The sequence below is a fragment of the Pseudophryne corroboree genome, chromosome 2, assembly GCF_028390025.1.
Source record: "Pseudophryne corroboree isolate aPseCor3 chromosome 2, aPseCor3.hap2, whole genome shotgun sequence".
Taxonomy (NCBI): domain Eukaryota; kingdom Metazoa; phylum Chordata; class Amphibia; order Anura; family Myobatrachidae; genus Pseudophryne; species Pseudophryne corroboree.
The window spans coordinates 236,765,765-236,785,803 of NC_086445.1; the positions used below are offsets into that span (position 1 = coordinate 236,765,765).

A 20,039-nucleotide genomic window follows, 5' to 3' on the forward strand; every position below is an offset into this window, starting at 1 on the left:
CAAACTTGTGCTCCCCTATAATTACTATCTACTTTGCCCCACACAATCATGCACTTTAGTGGAACTTTATGTACAAATCCCAAATAAACAAAGATTTTTTGTTTATAATGTTTTCAGGAAGGACCCAATGCATAGCCTCCAACATTTTAGACATGAAAACCGGTACAAATTAGGAAAGGAGGTGTGGCCATGGGTAAAGGAGGTGTGGCCACGCCCCCTTTCCTATACTTTCAATGTTAATTTGGAGAGTCAAAAATCAGTACAAAGCCCTATTTGGCAGGTACAGACCATAAAAAAGGAACTGTACCTGCCAAAAAGGTACAGCTGGCGGGTATGCCAATGGCCGGAGACAGGGCAGCATTCAGGGGGGGAATGTGGGGACTGGTGTCCTGGGCCCTTACAGAGAGGGGTGCCCACCCTGGTTCCTACCACCAATACCTGGAGAGCTGCACCAGGCTGTGAGATAACAGCGGGCTGATGCACAGGGAGGACTTCCTAAAACAAGCCTTCCCTGTGGATACACTCTCTGAATCGTTCCTGTAGGTCCACCTTATTATTACAATATATGACATCACATAGAGGTAAAGTGGTTATAACACATTATTGTTTTTTCACTACTGTTTGCAATTGTTTTGTTTTATGTTATCACTCTTTCCAATTGTAAAGTGCAATGGAATTTGCTGCACTATATAAGAAACTGTTAATAAATAAATAATAGTGATATCCAGTCTCCTGAGTGGTGTCGGGATTCCGGCGTCGATTACATGACCGCCAACATCACGACAGCTGGGATGCTGAATGCTTCCCCTAAAATGATAGTTACAGCCCTTAAATGATGCGCATTCCCACTCAGGCAGTACGCCATGGAAGTCCCCCTCAAGAAATCCTGCATTTTTCCCTAACTTCATGATGACTTTAATTTTCAAAACAATAGTTTCTCCTTTTTATTTCCAGGTCTTTGGGGACTGGTGAACAGTGCAGGTATTGGAATCCCTAGCTGCAACAATGAATGGCTGACTAAAGATGATTTCCTGAAGGTTTTGAATGTAAATCTGTTAGGGGTTATTGAAGTGTCACTTAGTCTCCTGCCACTGATTCGGAAAGCGAGAGGACGGGTTATTAATGTATCCAGTGTGGCTGGAAGAGTAGCCATCTGCAGTGGAGGATACTCTTTGGCCAAATATGGAGTAGAATCATTTTCGGACAGTCTACGGTGAGTAGGTATGCCGTTTTAAATTTATTCTTACATCTTTTGTATGCCCTCCCAAAGTGTTTTAAGGTTTTTCTTGCTTGTATGTGTCTTTAGCTATAAACCCTCTGTCATTTTGCATGCTTTTTTATGCTAAAGCAAAAATGAAACACATGTTCTAAGCGAAACACAGCAAAAACATGAAATAAGTGATGTTTAAAAAAAATGCTATCTCATTGGTATGCAAGTTAAAATCCCATTAATTGTGGTAACATTAGGAACGATGATCTATAGCATCAGAGCCATGTGATTCATATGTAAAAGGGCACATAAATGAATAATTAAAATGTCAGTGGGTCCACTCCCTTAAGGGGGAACTATTATGTAACTTTTGCTAAAGAACTGACACGTTTTGAATCTACTGTATATGCTCCCACACAACTAACCCATTTCACACATCCTCAGGTATCTGTAAAATTTGACTAAGTAGCTTGTTCATCTTGAAATCCCCCCTGTATAGAAAAGTGGGACCAGAATCTCATGCCCAGGGTCATTCATTTAAATTGGAAGAAAATTTATCAAGCAATTAATGTTTGCTCCTGTAGCATTGAGGTCTTGGAAACACAATACAAGGTGATGACCAGGCGGTATTACTTTCCTAATGTCCTACAGAAAATGTCCCAGAGTATGCCCTCTCTGCTGGAGGTGCCATGGAGAAGCAGGTACACTAATTCACATATGGTGGGATTGTCCCCTTATTCCATTGTGGTTAAATGTTCTGGTCTTGGCCTCAGTGATTCTGGGTACTACAGTCCCCTCGGGTCCTGCCATTTGGCTCCTGTCCTGCTCTGATATCCTTATTCCTAGCTATAAGAAGTCGTTGATTAAGCACTTCAATAATGCAGCTAAGGAAGGCATTGATCCCAGTATGTTGTATGTATTGAGACTGTTTTTAAACAATTCTAGACAAGAGACCTGTAAGAGTGTGTAAGGTGGATTTCATAAAGTAGGATCTACGCAGATAAAAGCTCTGGCACCAAATTAAGTATTGGTGTTACTAGAAATTGTTAGGAGTCCTTCATCTGGCTGTGTTCCTCAGATGAAAGAATGAATATTTGATCATGGCTGTCACCTGATATTCAAGTGTTAGGTCATAATCAAGGTCAACGGCAATATTTTGTAGAGGATCAGAGATTGGCAGCAAAGAGCAACAAGCTTAAGCCCAGACAATTGATCCAGATGCAGTCTTGTCCTTTGAATGTTAGCTCCTATCACACGATTATTAGTTTTATTAGGCTTCAACTTTAGGCAATTGCAACTGGCACTCCATTCCTGGAGTTCAGTTAGACCGCAACTGAGAACTGATATACAGTAGGTGTCTTAGTACAAGGAGTAAAGAACAGGTACAGTTGAGTGTCCACTGGATAACAATGGAAATACAAGCCAAAACAACTGATTATTTCACAAGTGGTACCATTAAAAGTATATTGCAAATAGCATGGAGGGTAGGATATAGCAATGTGGATTTCCACATGTCTCTGGTGCAGCAGAGCATACTCCTGAAACATTATCTGTGACCTACCAGTGAGACCTACCAGTGAGAAACACTTTGAACTAATAAAGGACTTTACTGTGCTACCAAAATTTACTACTGAAGGAGCAAACATGGGTGGGAACAGGTCATTCATGCGTAGACAAAGTTTAGTGAGGGCAACAGAAATTGTGGGCTATGAAAAATTGTGCATATGCGTAGTTATACCTGTATGGATCTTTTGAACCAGAGATAGGGCTGATGGAAGTGCATACTGATGATGATGATGATGATGATGATGATGATGATGATGATGGCTATGAAACCAAGTATACTGATAGGGGCAGTCTGAATGCAGAGATGCGTACTGTTGTCAACATTATATTTTCTCCTGTAAATCAAGTCTGCAGCCTGGGTCTAATCCTTGACTCCTGCCTCTCCACTAATCTCCACATTTCTCTTCTGCAGTTACTCCAAGGTCAGACCCTTCCTAATCTAGGAGGCTACCAAATGTCTTATTCATGCCCTTGTCTTCTCTTACCTGGACTACTTCAACCTCTTACTCTCTGGCCTTCCTCTCTTCCACCACTTCACTCATAAACCTATCATCTGTGCAGCTGTTCATCTTACCTCCTAGCTTCTTGCTCTGAATTAAATACTCCTGTTCATCAACTCCTTTATTGGCTTCTTTTCCGTTACAGAATCCCATAAAAGTTACTCACCCTCATTATCACAGCTCTCAATCGCTCTTCCCCAGCTACAGCACTGACCTCATCTCAGTCCACACTACCTCTTACTCTGTCCACTTTTTCTCTGATTGTCACCTTGTCTCTGCACTGATTACCTCCTCCCACTTCACCTGTGCTTCCTCTGGAACTCTGCTCTGTCTGTCTACCAAACTGCATGGATTCAAATGTGCTCTATAAATGTGCCTCTTCTTCAAAGTTCAACAGCTCTCCTCATACTCTTAACTCTTACTGTAGTTGAATTTGTACACTGGAATCTCTCTCAAAGAGTAGTTCTCCTATAACAAGGTTTTCTCCTAGTAAAATGCAAAGAGTTGTTCCATGAGTATTAGTTTTTCCAAGATTGAAAAAAGTTTCTGGACCTGAGGACGGAACGCATTGATTCTGCATTTTAAAGACTGATCTTTTACCTTGTTCATACATGTTGCTTAAAATATAATAGAACTACCTCTTTGCATTCCACATAATAACTAAATATGTTCTGATGAAGTTACAGATCTAGGGGCATATTTACTAAAGGTCGTTTTTCATCAATTCTTGTTTTATCAATTTCAAATAGATGGAAATCGATCTAAATCCATGTTGTACTTAGAAAGGCTAAAACACACATTTATTAACACTTAAATATGAAAACTCAGTTGTTAGCCCCTGAAACCAAACATCAAGTGAGATCAATTTTCATCAATTTGTAATCAATAAAAATCTATGAAAATCGTGCACTTTGATGGGTTTAAATAGCATAATTTGATCAATTTCTCTAAAGTGCTCAATAATAGGTTAAATGATGTTGGGCAGGTACATGGAGGTGTTGTATGAATGGTTAGGGGTCTTATGAACGTACAGATGCTAGCTTATAGTGTTTTTTCAAACTTAATAAAAAAATGGAAAAAATTACTTTAGAGACATTTTTCTGTACCACAAAAACACTGAAAAGTGTTTAATTTACTGAAAACAGTTTTTGGCTAAAATTTTTCACCTTAATAAAAAATTTAAAAATCAGCGATTTGACACCTTTTATGACATGATCCAGGATAGCCATCTTCAACATTCATTATGCGACTGTTTGCCTCACAGAACACTTGCTGATTGAGTAAATGGGCCTTCACCCTTCCTTGGTGGTCCAGTCCACTATGTAAGCTCACAGGTCAGTAAAATAGTTACTATATATCACTTCAGCAAGTTAGCTGATTCCTTTTCCTGTGAATTAATAATCAGCATCAGCTGTTCATCTGTGGGGTCTGCTTTTCACCACTTGTCTGGCGTGGTTGCATCAGTTGCGACCACACCAGGCTGGGCTTTTCCTGACATGGTCACATCTGATTTGACCTGTCAGAAAGCTCACTGTATGGCTGCAGGAAGAGAATTTTCCTGGAGCTGCTGCTATCAGAGGTCCCTATGATTCCTGGTTCCCTCCCCTCTCTGCCTGATTCCTGGTTCCCTCCCCTCACTGCAGATTGGTCAGCCCAGCAGCACCCCTTATCCCGTAGCTGCAGACATTAGCAGCCGCTGAGGAAATGTTAAAAAGCATCCCATTAACTTTCCACTGGACCTCACAGAGACTACAGAGAGAAGCAGGCACATGAAAAATGTGAAGTTGCAATGTTCTGACCATCGAAGACCTGATGTTCTGCCCATCTTTGTTTGAACCAATGGGGGTTTTTTTGTTTTTTTTTTGTTTGTTTTTTTTGGGGGGGGGTTTATTATTTTTTTAAGAAAACCGGATTGGATATATTTTAAAAAGCTGTTCTTAACCTAATTCAATCATTAAAAAAAAAACAATTTTTGTGCTGTTTTTGGAAAAAAATATTAGCTAGTTAAGTGGTTAAGTAACATTCTGCTGCAGTCAGTCAAGATGCCTAGTTCCAGTGTTCCAGTGTTCAGACTCTTGTTCAGCAAAGCACCTCAGCCATCTGCTGCGTCTAATATGTTGCTTTTGCTCTCCAAGCCTGAATCCAGCTCCAGCCTTTGCCTGATTTAAATCTGGGTACACACTGAGCAATATGCCGCCCAATCCGCCGGATCAGGTGGCATATCAGTCAATATGGAATATATTAGGCAGTTTATATGCCAGAAATGTGTGCTCCCTCGGTCGCTAGCGATATCACTAGGTTTGATGTACTGTACATCAAACCTAGCAATATCACTAGCGACCTTGTTTATGCTAATGAAAGATGGAATGTGGTCATTCTGTCCTTTATTAACATCGCTGCAGTGTGTGTGGGCTGTCTGGGCAGATAAACATTTGTTCAGATATCGAAACGAATGCCAGTCATCCCAGTGTGTACCCAGCTTAAGTCTTCAGCAAGCTTCATCCTTTGCCTGAGTCAAGTCTGCTGCACTTAACCTTCTGCAACAAGCCCTGTTGCTTTGCTCACCGTAAGGGCCCTACACACTGGCCGATATCACTGTACGATATGAACAATCTCGTTCATTAATGAACGAGATAAAGTTCATATCGTGCAGTGTGGAGGCACCAGCGATGAACGATGCGCGGCCCCGTGCTCGTTCATCGCTGGTGCCATGTCGGCTGTGCATGCGGGCCACTATGGACGAGATCGTCCATATTTGCCTGCAAGTCTACGGAGCCGGGTGACGGGGGGAGTGAAGTTTCTTCACTCCCCCCGTCACCCGGCTCCGTAGACTTCCCCCCCGCCGGGTCGCCCGTCGGCCGTATCCGCCGTCGGGCAGCTCGGCGGCGGATCGGCCATTGTGTAGGGCCTATAAGTCTTCAGCCAGATTCAGCTTTCCACTGATTCAAGTCTGCTGGTGTAAACCCTCCGTGACTACAAGTTCTGGTCCTGTATTCCAGCATCTTTTCAGTGTCAGGCACACCTGCCTGTTCTGGTACTGCACTAAAGTTTCTAAAAATGAAAAGTGGTGCTTTTGCCCATAGCAACCAATCAGATTATGTCTATAATTTTCTAGGATGCAATAGAAAATTGATAGAATCTGATTGGTTGCTATGGGCAACATCACCACTTTTCGTTTGTAGAAGCTTTAGTAAATATGCCTCTCAGAGTTCAGCTACTACACATCTGTTCACTCCAACTACGTGTGTGTGTGTGTGTGTGTGTGTGTGTGTGTGTGTGTGTGTGTGTGTGTGTGTGTGTGTGTGTGTGTGTGTGTGTGTGTGGTGATTCACATTCACTGCATCTTCTACCGTAAGAGATACATCTGTGTTAATACTACAGCTATCCAGCTCCCACATTCATCTTATATCCTGTAAGGATATCATCGTCCTTCCTAAGGACTCTAGCAGCCTCTCATTGTGGTCCTGCCAGTGCTACCTTCTGTCTGCTATGCTGCGTACAGGCTCACCGCTAATCAGGTCCTACCTTATCCAAGGACATCCACTATTGTACTGCTATTGTTCAACATACACTAAAGATTGTATTCCCCAGCCTGCTGGTAATGAGTGACTGCTGTTCTGTTCTATTTCCTCTGCAATATTCAATTAAACTCCTTTTATGGGATGTATTCATGTGACTGGCGGTCAGGAGACCGACGGTCACCTAACCTCCCCCTACATCCCGAGGCCACACAATCCCGACTGTCAGTATGCTGACCAACAGGGACTATTCCCACTCATGGGTGTCAAGCATACCACACCCTTTTATGAGGTGGAACTGGCTTAGACCTCCAAGTTTTCTCCAAAAACCATCCATCTGTAATAACACATCAGGAACTGACATGAATCCAGAACAAAAACAAACACAAATTTTGACAATTACCTACAGCCACTGTGTAGCCAGAGCCGGCCTTAGCTATAGGCAGGCCAAGCATGTTTAGGGGCATCCAAGCGGGATGCAGTCAAGTTACCTCCAATCAAAATCATGATTTTTTTCATTGAAACTGACTTGTTCATACTTTACCATCCCAGTGGACCTGGATGGGGAATATAATAGTGTGCCGAGCGCAGCGAGGCACCGTGCCCGAAGCATGGCGAGCGCACTTATATGGTGTCCATGTCGACCTATGTCAACATACACACAAAAACCAATGAAAAATGCATGTCGGTATTTTGACCTGTCGGCATTTTACATGTCGGTATTTTGTCCTTGTCGGTATTTTAAATGTTGGTATTTTGTCCATGTCGGGATTTTGACCTTGTCGGGATTTTGACCGTCGGTCAATTGCTGTCGGGATTTCGACCATCTGGATTTTGATTGGAGGTATTTCATACCGATCCCATCCAAGCATGTCTCTGCAGGATCTCATGTTGGGAGGGACAGTCCGCAAACTATCTGTTACTTTCTAAATGTATATTCATTCAGTACTTGTATACACTGCTGGTTACCAGGGCCGTAACTAGGTGTGTGCAGAGGAGGCACCGCACATAGCACTGCAGTGTAGGGGGCGCTGTTGGCAGCAATTGTCAATTATCTGTTTTAATTACTTTCACCTGCAGCTTCCCCCCTTTTTGAAGCCCAGCATCTCCTGACCACCCCTGTGTGGTACCCTGACCTCTTCTGTCGCTAATACCTATACAACATTAATGAACTCAACTTGAGATTTCTTTGTTATTCAGTCACACTTTCCTTTATTACATTTCAAGATGCTGACATTCCCAGGATTCAAAACCATTGCCTGTGGCATTGCAGTCAGACAATCTATTCATTGAGCTATCTGCCCTTGGATAGAAAGGTAGATAATTCTAAGCTAGAGAATTCTAATTATTTGAAACTTACCTTGTACTTTGTGAAATAATGATCAGCATTGCAGCTGAGCAGATTTATGTAGTGTGTGGCTGCAAGGGATTGGATGTGTGGCTGCACACTACATATATCTGCTCAATTGCAGTGCTGATTATTATTTTTATAAAGTACTAGTAGCTACATATAGTGTTGATAGTTTCTATGCAGGATCAAATAGCTGAATGACTATGGTGTTTGATTAGAATTCAACAGGTAAGAGGTTTGACTCCTGGGTATGGCAGCATATTGAAATGTGTTATTTAATAAAGGGTATTGTAACTGTATAACTGTGAGCTCTCAATGTAAGTGCATGAATGTGGTATAAAGAGGATCTGTGTCCAAATCCATTTTCTTGCAGTGGTCTATAAATGTGTGTATGTGTGTGTGTATATATATATATCTATATATGAGATATCAAATGAAAATAGGCGCCTCCTAGTGCATTACTAATGGCAATTTGGCACCCTCCACCAATTTACAGCACCCTTATGAATGGGAGGTGTACCGTGGAAGGTGGAATTCCAACCACCTATAGACCCAGCATATATTGTATCACGAATCAATGTGCCCACTGTGTCACGGCTAGCAAAGTTTGAGGATCCGGTAGCTGAGATTTGCCCGAGGAGGTAGCAGGCTGTGAATGAACAAGATGAGGGGGCTGGCTATAGTTCCTTTGCATGGGATACGGAGCAATGAAGAACGTAGGTGGGGTTTGAGAGTCAATGGAAAGTATTTATTATGTACAGGGTTGAGGTAGAGAACCGAGGCTGGAGCACGATGGTTAAGGAACGTAATTGCGGATAAAAAACTGTGGGTTGTGGCTTGAAAGACGAGGTTGTGATTAATGAACTGCAGAACTGTGGATAGTGGTTAAAGACGTGGCTGGAGGCGAAGAACTGTGGACTGTGATTTGAAAGACGAGACTGTAGATGATGAACTGTGGAACGATGGATGGTGGTTGAAGACGTGACTGGAGACAAGGACTGTGGATTGTGGTTTGGAAAACAAGGCTGAAGATAATAATCTGCAGGCTGTGGTCAGTGGTACAAAGGCGTGGCTGGTGAAGGAGATCTGTGGAGTGTGGCTTGAAAGACGAGGCAGAAGACCCGGGGCCGACTGTGCCCAAAGAGTCTTACTGGACCGGGTTTTCCAGGAGCGCTTCCACAGGTGGTAGCAGGCTACAAACAGCAGGGCTGCAGTAGCAACAGAGAACCGACCAAGCAGGATCAGGAGGAACCAGAATACAGCAGGAATCCTGGGAGCACAGGCTAAAGCACTTACAACAGGGTTATAACTTGAAGCACTGGTGTCCCTGTCCTAAACCAGCCCCCTTTTATAGGGAGAGCTTCCCCTGGATTGACTGGAAGAAACAGGAAACAAGAACTATGCTTAAAACTTGGTCTCCAACATGGCGGCGCCCAGTAATGCAGACCTTTTTGCAAAGCCACATTGCTCACTACCCCTGGTCTCCTAGCAACGGCTCAGCAAGAGCGACCTGCTGTAGCAGCTTCCCGCCACCATGAGCGGACCCTCTCACCGCCGCTGCTGCTGCCTACGGATCCGGCGAAGCAGCCCACCTCCGCCGCTGCCCACACATCGCCAAGGAAGCCAGCCCCGCGGCCCCAGCGTATCGGTAAGACTCTAGATGCTGACAGTACCCCCCCGTTTGCGGGTGGACTCCGGACACTTATGTGGTTTAGTTGGAAACTTGGCATGAAATGTCCAAAGAAGTCTTGGAGCATGGACATCCTTTGCATCTACCCAAGATCTCTCTTCTGGCCCATACCCCTTCCAATCAACAAGGTACGGGATGCGACCATAACGTTTGCGAGAATCGAGAATCTTGTGAATCTCAAATTCGTCTCCATGTGCTGATTGGATCTTGGGTGATTTAGGCAGAGCGGCTCTGAACCGATTAAGTACCAATGGTTTTAAGAGAGAAATATGAAATGCATTAGGAATTCTTAACTGCGGAGGTAATTTCACTTTGTAAGCCACAGGATTCAACACTTTTTCGATTGGGTAAGGCCCAATAAATCTGGGAGCAAACTTTTTTGTAGGAACCTTTAATCTTAGGTTATGTGTGGAAACCCAAACCCAATCTCCTATGTTAAGGCTTGCTACAGCTTTTCGTTTCAGATCTGCATAGGTCTTATATCTCTTGGATGTCTTAAACAAAGTCTTGTGAATTTGTTTCCAGGCTTCAGTAAATTGTTGAAGTGTTGACTCTGCGGCAGGAACCTCGAGCATAGGCAGAAGTTGGAAGTCAGGAACTCTTAGATGGTAACCATAATTAATGAAGAATGGAGAAGATTTTGTGGCAGAGTGATAAAGATTGTTATGGGCAAATTCTGCGAACGGGAGGAAGTCCAGACAGTCGTCCTGTGAGGAGGACATGAATAAACGCAAAAAAGTCTCCAGATCCTGGTTCACTCTCTCTGTTTGACCATCCGTTTAGGGGTGATATACTGAGGAGAAGTTAATTTCACGCCAAGAGCAGAACATAGGGATCTCCAAAACTTGGCCACAAATTGAGGACCTCTATCAGGCATGATTTCCTGTGGTAGACCATGGAGTCGAAAGATCTCTGCTATAAACAATTTTTCCAACTGGGATGCAGATGGAAGATTAGCCAGAGGAACAAAGTGTGCCATTTTAGAGAATCGGTCAACTATGTCCCATACGGTGTTCCGCCCACCAGACGTAGGTAAATCTGTAATAAAGTCCATAGAAATATGCGTCCATGGTTTAAGTGGTACCGGCAAAGGATGGAGTAACCCAGCTGGTGGACCTTTGGGACTTTTATGCCTGGCAAATTTTGGACAGGCAGCTACGAATTCCTGAACATCAGTCCTGAGATGAGGCCACCAGTAGGAGCGCTGAATGAATTTAAGTGTCTTATGACCGCCCGCATGGCCCATGAAGGAGTAGGAGTGAGCCCATGCAAGCAGTTTTTTGTGAAGATTTGGTGCAACGAAGATCTTCCCTGGAGGAGGAAGTGGAGAGGTATTAGTTGCAGAAAAAGAGGTGGATTCCAGGATTAATTGCTCTTTTGAATGGTCTTCTGAACTTAGGGAGTGAGATAATGCATCTGCCTTTTTGTTGAGGGAACCTGGTCGGTAACTGAGTTTAAAATTAAAACGGGTATAGAAGAGTGCCCATCTTGCTTGGAGTGGGTTCAGACATCGGGCTGACTGTAGATACAGGAGGTTCTTTTGATCCGTGGTCACCGAAATTGGATGCTGAGCTCCCTCCAACAAATACCTCCACTCCTCAAAGGCCAACTTAATTGCCAGTAATTCCTGTTCCCCAATAGCCTAATTCTGTTCAGCGGGGGAGAATCTTCGTGAGAAGAACGCACAAGGATGGACCTTCTTGTCCTCAAAAAGCTGGGATAATACTGCTCCTACTCCTACAGTAGAGGCATCAACCTCCACCAAGAACGGACGGCTGAGATCGGGTTGTCGAAGAACTGGAGCAGTCATGAAGGCCTCCTTTAAAGATGAAAAAGCTTCCAAAGCCTCCGGACACCACTTGGCAGGATCGGCTCCCTTCCTAGTTAATGCGGTTATAGGAGCTATGACAGAAGAATAATTTTGAATGAATCTTCGGTAGAAATTAGCGAACCCCAGGAAACGTTGAATTCCCTTAAGGGTAGCTGGAAGCGCCCAATCCTAAATCACCTGGACTTTAGCGGGGTCCATCTGTAACCTCTGCCCCGAAAGGAAGTAACCGAGGAATGGAATCGTGGGTACTTCAAAGTTGCACTTCTCTAACTTACAGAATAACTGATTCCTTGCGTAAACAAGTTAGCACTTCTTTGACTTGTTCCCGATGGGTCTTCAGATCCCTAGAAAAAATGAGGATGTCATCCAGATACACTACCAAGCCTTCATAGAGGAGATCTCTGAAGATTTCGTTAACAAACTCTTGAAAGACGGCTGGGGCGTTACATAGGCCAAAAGGCATTACAAGGTATTCGTAATGGCCATCGCGGATATTAAATGCCATCTTCCATTCGTCCCCTGGGCGAATACGTATAAGATTGTAGGCCCCCCGTAAGTCCAGCTTAGTAAATACAGTAGCTCCTTTAACATGGTCGAACAGTTCTGGAATCAGAGGTAACGGATATCGGTTCTTAACTGTTATGTCATTGAGACCTCTATAGTCAATACAGGGCCGCAACCCCCCATCCTTCTTTTTGACGAAGAAAAACCCCGCTCCGGTCGGAGATGTAGAAGACCTGATGAACCCTTTCTCCAAGTTCTCCCGGATATACTCCGACATGGCCTGTGTCTCGGGAAGTGAGAGAGGGTAAATTCGACCTTGGGGAGTAGTCTTACCGGGTACTAGCACAATGGGACAATCCCAAGTACGATGCGGAGGCAAGGTGTCCGCCCCATGCTTACTGAAAACATCTTGAAAAGCTTGGTACTCCACAGGAAGGCTGGAAGGGCTGGAAGAACAGAGAGGTCTAACTGAAGGTAAACAGTTCTGGAAGCAGTCTTGTCCCCAAGAGAGAACATCCATAGTTTGCCAATCTATGTGGGGATTGTGTCTGATTAACCATGGAAACCCTAGGATTAGTTCATGAGAGGCTTTAGGAATTACAAGGAAAGAGATTTTTTTTTTCTGAATGGAGAACTCCGACCTTCATCTTGAGAGGTATAGTACGAAAGGATATAATACCCTCAAGGATATAACTTCCATCCACCGCTGTAACAGAAATGGTACGATCCAAAGGAACCATTTGTATTCCAGATCGTTTGACCAGAGCTGACGTAATGAAGCTTTCGGCGGCCCCGGAGTCGAGTAGTGCAGGGATTAGAAGAGAAGAAGAAGAAGGGAGCTCCAATTGGGTTAACAAGACAAACTTTTTCTTGGTATGTAATTCTGAGAATTCTCCTAGCTTGACCTCTCCAGCACAAACTAGGAGCGGGCATTTCCCGGACGTAGATTGCAAGTTTTAACAAAGTGATCAGATGCACCACAATACAGGCAGAGGTTCCCTTGTCGCCATCTCTGACGTTCTTCATTGGAGAGGCGGAAGCGATTAATCTGCATGGGTTCTTCCGCAGTTGGTGATGATGGTGTTGGTGGAAGAACAACTCTAGGCTTAGGACGATCTGTCCACAACCTCTCCATAAAACGTTCTCTGTACCTCAGGTCTAACTTATTGCATAAAGAAATTAGTTTATCCAACTTATCAGGTACGTCCTGAGTTGCGAGGTCATCTTTGATCTTTTCGGAGAAACCGCTCCAGAAGGCTGCAATGAGAGCCTCCTCATTCCAGTTCAGTTCTGAGGAAAGGGTGCGAAACTGGATCACGTACTGACTGACCGTACGTGTGCCCTGACGCAGGCGCAGGATCTAAAATGAGGCGGCAGAAGTCCTGCCCGGTTCGTCGAAGATTCTTCGAAAGGTGGCCACAAATTCTGGATAGTTAGATAAGATGGGATCTATCCTCTCCCACAAAGGTGAAGCCCATTCCAACGCTTGCCCAGTAAGTAAAGAAATTATATAGGCTACTTTGGTTCGTGCTTATGGGAAGTTGGCCGACTGTAGTTCGAACTGGATTTCGCACTGGTTAAGAAACCCGCTGCATTGTTTTGGATTCCCATCGAATTTACTGGGAGATGGCAAATGCAACCGTGGAAGTGGTACTGATACAGGAGGAAGCGGGACCAGAGGTGCTAATGTGGGAGCAGCTGTAGATATTTGAGGGGCCGTCATGGCAACACAGAGAGAATCAAGACGTTCGGACATACTCTGCATGAACTGCACGATTTGAGATTGTGTGGCCTCCTGCTTACTTAAGCGAGACCAGATATCTGCAGTTGAATCCCCTCCTGAGGCCTGATCACCCGTCGAATCCATTGGGCCAGTGCTTACTGTCACAGCTAGCAAAGTTTGAGGATCCGGCAGCTGAGATTTGCCCGAGGAGGTAGCAGGCTGTGAATGAACAAGATGAGGGGGCTGGATATAGTTCCTTCGCATGGGATACAAAGCAATGAAGAACGTAGGCGGGGTTTGAGAGTCAATGGAAAGTATTTAATATGTACAGGGCTGAGGTAGAGAACCGAGGCTGGAGCACGATGGTTAAGGAACGTAATTGTGGATAAAGAACTGCGGGTTGTGGCTTGAAAAGCGAGGTTGTGATTAATGAACTGCAGAACTGTGGATAGTGGTTAAAGACGTGGCTGGAGGCGAAGAACTGTGGACTGTGATTTGAAAGACGAGACTGTAGATGATGAACTGTGGAATTGTGGATGGTGGTTGAAGACGTGGCTGGAGACAAGGACTGTGGTTTGGAAAACAAGGCTGAAGATAATAATCTGCAGGCTGTGGTCGGTGGTACAAAGGCGTGGCTGGTGAAGGAGATCTGTGGAGTGTGGCTTGAAAGACGAGGCAGAAGACCCGGGGCCGACTGTGCCCAAAGAGTCTTACTGGACCGGGTTTTCCAGGAGCGCTTTCACAGGCAGTAGCAGGTTAGAAATGGCAGGGCTGCAGCAGCAACAGAGAACCGACCAAGCAGGATCAGGAGGAACCAGAATACAGCAGGAATCCTGGGAGCACAGGCTAAAGCACCTACAACAGGGTTGTAACTTGAAGCACTGGCATCCCTGTCCTAAACCAGCCACCTTTAATAGGGAGACCTTCCCATGGATTGGCTGGAAGAAACAGGAGCTATGCTTAAAACTTGGTCTCCAACATGGCGACGCCCAGTAATGCAGACCTTTTTGCAAAGCCACATTGCTCACTGCCCCTGTTCTCCTAGCAACGGCTCAGCAAGAGCGAACCGCTGTAGCGGCATCCCGCCGCCACGAGCGGACCCTCTAACCGCCCTCTAATGCGGTTATAGGAGCTATGACAGAAGAATAATTTTGAATGAATCTTCGGTAGAAATTAGCGAACCCCAGGAAACGTTGAATTCCCTTAAGGGTAGCTGGAAGCGCCCAATCCTAAATCACCTGGACTTTAGCGGGGTCCATCTGTAACCTCTGCCCCGAAAGGAAGTAACCGAGGAATGGAATCGTGGGTACTTCAAAGTTGCACTTCTCTAACTTACAGAATAACTGATTCCTTGCGTAAACAAGTTAGCACTTCTTTGACTTGTTCCCGATGGGTCTTCAGATCCCTAGAAAAAATGAGGATGTCATCCAGATACACTACCAAGCCTTCATAGAGGAGATCTCTGAAGATTTCGTTAACAAACTCTTGAAAGACGGCTGGGGCGTTACATAGGCCAAAAGGCATTACAAGGTATTCGTAATGGCCATCGCGGATATTAAATGCCATCTTCCATTCGTCCCCTGGGCGAATACGTATAAGATTGTAGGCCCCCCGTAAGTCCAGCTTAGTAAATACAGTAGCTCCTTTAACATGGTCGAACAGTTCTGGAATCAGAGGTAACGGATATCGGTTCTTAACTGTTATGTCATTGAGACCTCTATAGTCAATACAGGGCCGCAACCCCCCATCCTTCTTTTTGACGAAGAAAAACCCCGCTCCGGTCGGAGATGTAGAAGACCTGATGAACCCTTTCTCCAAGTTCTCCCGGATATACTCCGACATGGCCTGTGTCTCGGGAAGTGAGAGAGGGTAAATTCGACCTTGGGGAGTAGTCTTACCGGGTACTAGCACAATGGGACAATCCCAAGTACGATGCGGAGGCAAGGTGTCCGCCCCATGCTTACTGAAAACATCTTGAAAAGCTTGGTACTCCACAGGAAGGCTGGAAGGGCTGGAAGAACAGAGAGGTCTAACTGAAGGTAAACAGTTCTGGAAGCAGTCTTGTCCCCAAGAGAGAACATCCATAGTTTGCCAATCTATGTGGGGATTGTGTCTGATTAACCATGGAAACCCTAGGATTAGTTCATGAGAGGCTTTAGGAATTACAAGGAAAGAGATTTTTTTTTTCTGAATGGAGAACTCCGACCTTCATCTTGAGAGGTATAGTACGAAAGGATATAATACCCTCAAGGATATAACTTCCATCCACCGCTGTAACAGAAATGGTACGATCCAAAGGAACCATTTGTATTCCAGATCGTTTGACCAGAGCTGACGTAATGAAGCTTTCGGCGGCCCCGGAGTCGAGTAGTGCAGGGATTAGAAGAGAAGAAGAAGAAGGGAGCTCCAATTGGGTTAACAAGACAAACTTTTTCTTGGTATGTAATTCTGAGAATTCTCCTAGCTTGACCTCTCCAGCACAAACTAGGAGCGGGCATTTCCCGGACGTAGATTGCAAGTTTTAACAAAGTGATCAGATGCACCACAATACAGGCAGAGGTTCCCTTGTCGCCATCTCTGACGTTCTTCATTGGAGAGGCGGAAGCGATTAATCTGCATGGGTTCTTCCGCAGTTGGTGATGATGGTGTTGGTGGAAGAACAACTCTAGGCTTAGGACGATCTGTCCACAACCTCTCCATAAAACGTTCTCTGTACCTCAGGTCTAACTTATTGCATAAAGAAATTAGTTTATCCAACTTATCAGGTACGTCCTGAGTTGCGAGGTCATCTTTGATCTTTTCGGAGAAACCGCTCCAGAAGGCTGCAATGAGAGCCTCCTCATTCCAGTTCAGTTCTGAGGAAAGGGTGCGAAACTGGATCACGTACTGACTGACCGTACGTGTGCCCTGACGCAGGCGCAGGATCTAAAATGAGGCGGCAGAAGTCCTGCCCGGTTCGTCGAAGATTCTTCGAAAGGTGGCCACAAATTCTGGATAGTTAGATAAGATGGGATCTATCCTCTCCCACAAAGGTGAAGCCCATTCCAACGCTTGCCCAGTAAGTAAAGAAATTATATAGGCTACTTTGGTTCGTGCTTATGGGAAGTTGGCCGACTGTAGTTCGAACTGGATTTCGCACTGGTTAAGAAACCCGCTGCATTGTTTTGGATTCCCATCGAATTTACTGGGAGATGGCAAATGCAACCGTGGAAGTGGTACTGATACAGGAGGAAGCGGGACCAGAGGTGCTAATGTGGGAGCAGCTGTAGATATTTGAGGGGCCGTCATGGCAACACAGAGAGAATCAAGACGTTCGGACATACTCTGCATGAACTGCACGATTTGAGATTGTGTGGCCTCCTGCTTACTTAAGCGAGACCAGATATCTGCAGTTGAATCCCCTCCTGAGGCCTGATCACCCGTCGAATCCATTGGGCCAGTGCTTACTGTCACAGCTAGCAAAGTTTGAGGATCCGGCAGCTGAGATTTGCCCGAGGAGGTAGCAGGCTGTGAATGAACAAGATGAGGGGGCTGGATATAGTTCCTTCGCATGGGATACAAAGCAATGAAGAACGTAGGCGGGGTTTGAGAGTCAATGGAAAGTATTTAATATGTACAGGGCTGAGGTAGAGAACCGAGGCTGGAGCACGATGGTTAAGGAACGTAATTGTGGATAAAGAACTGCGGGTTGTGGCTTGAAAAGCGAGGTTGTGATTAATGAACTGCAGAACTGTGGATAGTGGTTAAAGACGTGGCTGGAGGCGAAGAACTGTGGACTGTGATTTGAAAGACGAGACTGTAGATGATGAACTGTGGAATTGTGGATGGTGGTTGAAGACGTGGCTGGAGACAAGGACTGTGGTTTGGAAAACAAGGCTGAAGATAATAATCTGCAGGCTGTGGTCGGTGGTACAAAGGCGTGGCTGGTGAAGGAGATCTGTGGAGTGTGGCTTGAAAGACGAGGCAGAAGACCCGGGGCCGACTGTGCCCAAAGAGTCTTACTGGACCGGGTTTTCCAGGAGCGCTTTCACAGGCAGTAGCAGGTTAGAAATGGCAGGGCTGCAGCAGCAACAGAGAACCGACCAAGCAGGATCAGGAGGAACCAGAATACAGCAGGAATCCTGGGAGCACAGGCTAAAGCACCTACAACAGGGTTGTAACTTGAAGCACTGGCATCCCTGTCCTAAACCAGCCACCTTTAATAGGGAGACCTTCCCATGGATTGGCTGGAAGAAACAGGAGCTATGCTTAAAACTTGGTCTCCAACATGGCGACGCCCAGTAATGCAGACCTTTTTGCAAAGCCACATTGCTCACTGCCCCTGTTCTCCTAGCAACGGCTCAGCAAGAGCGAACCGCTGTAGCGGCATCCCGCCGCCACGAGCGGACCCTCTAACCGCCGCTGCTGCTGCCTACGGATCCGGTGCAGCAGCCCACCTCTGCCGCTGCCCACAGATCGCCAAGGAAGCCAGCCCCACATACCGGTAAGACTCCGGACGCTGACACACTGCCTGTATAAGCGTCACTGTAGAGTTTTTCGGTAATCCCTCATAAATGTTCCAAAATACATGAGAGAGAAACCAAAAGGCAAGAAATAGTAATACAGTTTTTAACACATTTATTAAACAAAAAATATGGTCCACAGGTATAACATTGCCCGTACAATAAAAGAATTTAAAACAGCTTATCTGGAGTGTGAACTTTCCAATCACACTGTCTCAACGCGTTTCGTCCTCTGCTAACGATGCTGGACTTCCTCAGGAGTATATATATATATATATATATATATATATATATATATATAAAATGTGGGAAGGGGCATCATGCCCCTTCCCAGCAAGATATGTGCCTTATGTTCCTATTGGAAAATGGGGGGGAGGGGTGGGCACCAATCCTCTCTCTGACACATGGCACCAAAAAGTCTAGTTATGGCTCTGCTGGTTACATTTGTCAAGTAGATTGCAGACAGTCCCTTAAACTCTCTCCAACAAGCTTGAATTTTGACTTTGACTTTTGAGACCTCAGACAGCAGAATCCTGGTAACTGCAATTCCTGGACCTATGACATTTTCACTGACTATATAAGGTTATTACTGGATGGCTACTCATTATACTACATGTGTATTTTGGAAGACTTCCACATAATACTGAAATCACCTATATTGCTTGTGCTTATAGTGTGCACATGAGGCAGTGGGACCCTGCCATCCTGTGTGTGTCCCTTATCCCTGCGCAAACCCCAGGTGTCTGCAGGGATGTAACATGGGCAGTGTTCTCCTCACAATTTATTTCTCAGTCAGTCTACACCCATAAAATTACCCTGTCACCCAGCATTGTAATGGGAAAAACGGCCTGGATTCAATCCCTGGATTGGAAGCTCCAATCCCGGGGATTGTGGGATTTACCTGCCCCATTGGTTTGTTTTGTTTTTAATGCCAGGCAACGTTGAGTGTCCTCAGGAGGCTCAGATCTTGCCCGGCTCTTCCTGCCTTGGCAGTGCGTACTGTGCAGCATGACATGATGTCATAGGTCACGCTGCGCAGTCTGACACGCGCCACCAGGACTGCACCTCGCCGCCCGCAGCCCTCCCACAATGGTGAGTCTGACACCAGCCGCCCTCGCCACCGGGACCGCACCTCGCACCCGCAGCCCGGCTTCCACCCAAGATGGTGAGTATTTGTGTGGGCTGGCCGGTTCTTTAACCTAACCCCGGATTTGACCTTTTTTCAATCCCAATACACGGGATAGAAAAAAAGACCCGGGATGGCCTTCCTATGTGTAATGTGCACTACTGTGGGGAATTATGTGTATTATGGGCATTACTAGTGTGGGGCATATGTGGGAGGTGCATTACTGTGTGGCATTATGCAGGGTTGAACTGGTCCACAGGACCAACACCCCAGTGGGCCCCACTGCCTGAGTGTTGCTGGGTCAGATGCAGAACTAGCAGCTGCACTAGGGGGCACTAGCCAAAATCTTGCCTAGGGCATCAAATTGGCTAGGGTCGGCTCTGTGTGTTGCACATGGATGTGGCCCTTTTTATATGTAGCATGATGAAGATCAGACCAAAGGAAAGAGCTTCCACACAATACTGCCTGTCTGAAGCAAGTCATTTATTTGGGTCAAAGTGAAAAAGTGAATAGTGAGG

General features: G+C 45.4%; 1 protein-coding gene across 1 annotated transcript in view; it reads left to right on the plus strand.

Annotated features, from left to right (window-relative positions):
• The window catches only part of LOC134991372 (retinol dehydrogenase 7-like), a 250,241-nt gene that overhangs the window by 34,157 nt on the left and 196,045 nt on the right, over window positions 1–20,039 (plus strand). Inside the window, exon 3 of the mRNA XM_063950740.1 lies at window positions 955–1,213. Within this exon, the coding sequence (XP_063806810.1) occupies window positions 955–1,213 (259 nt within the window). The remainder of the gene's footprint in view (window positions 1–954; window positions 1,214–20,039) is intronic.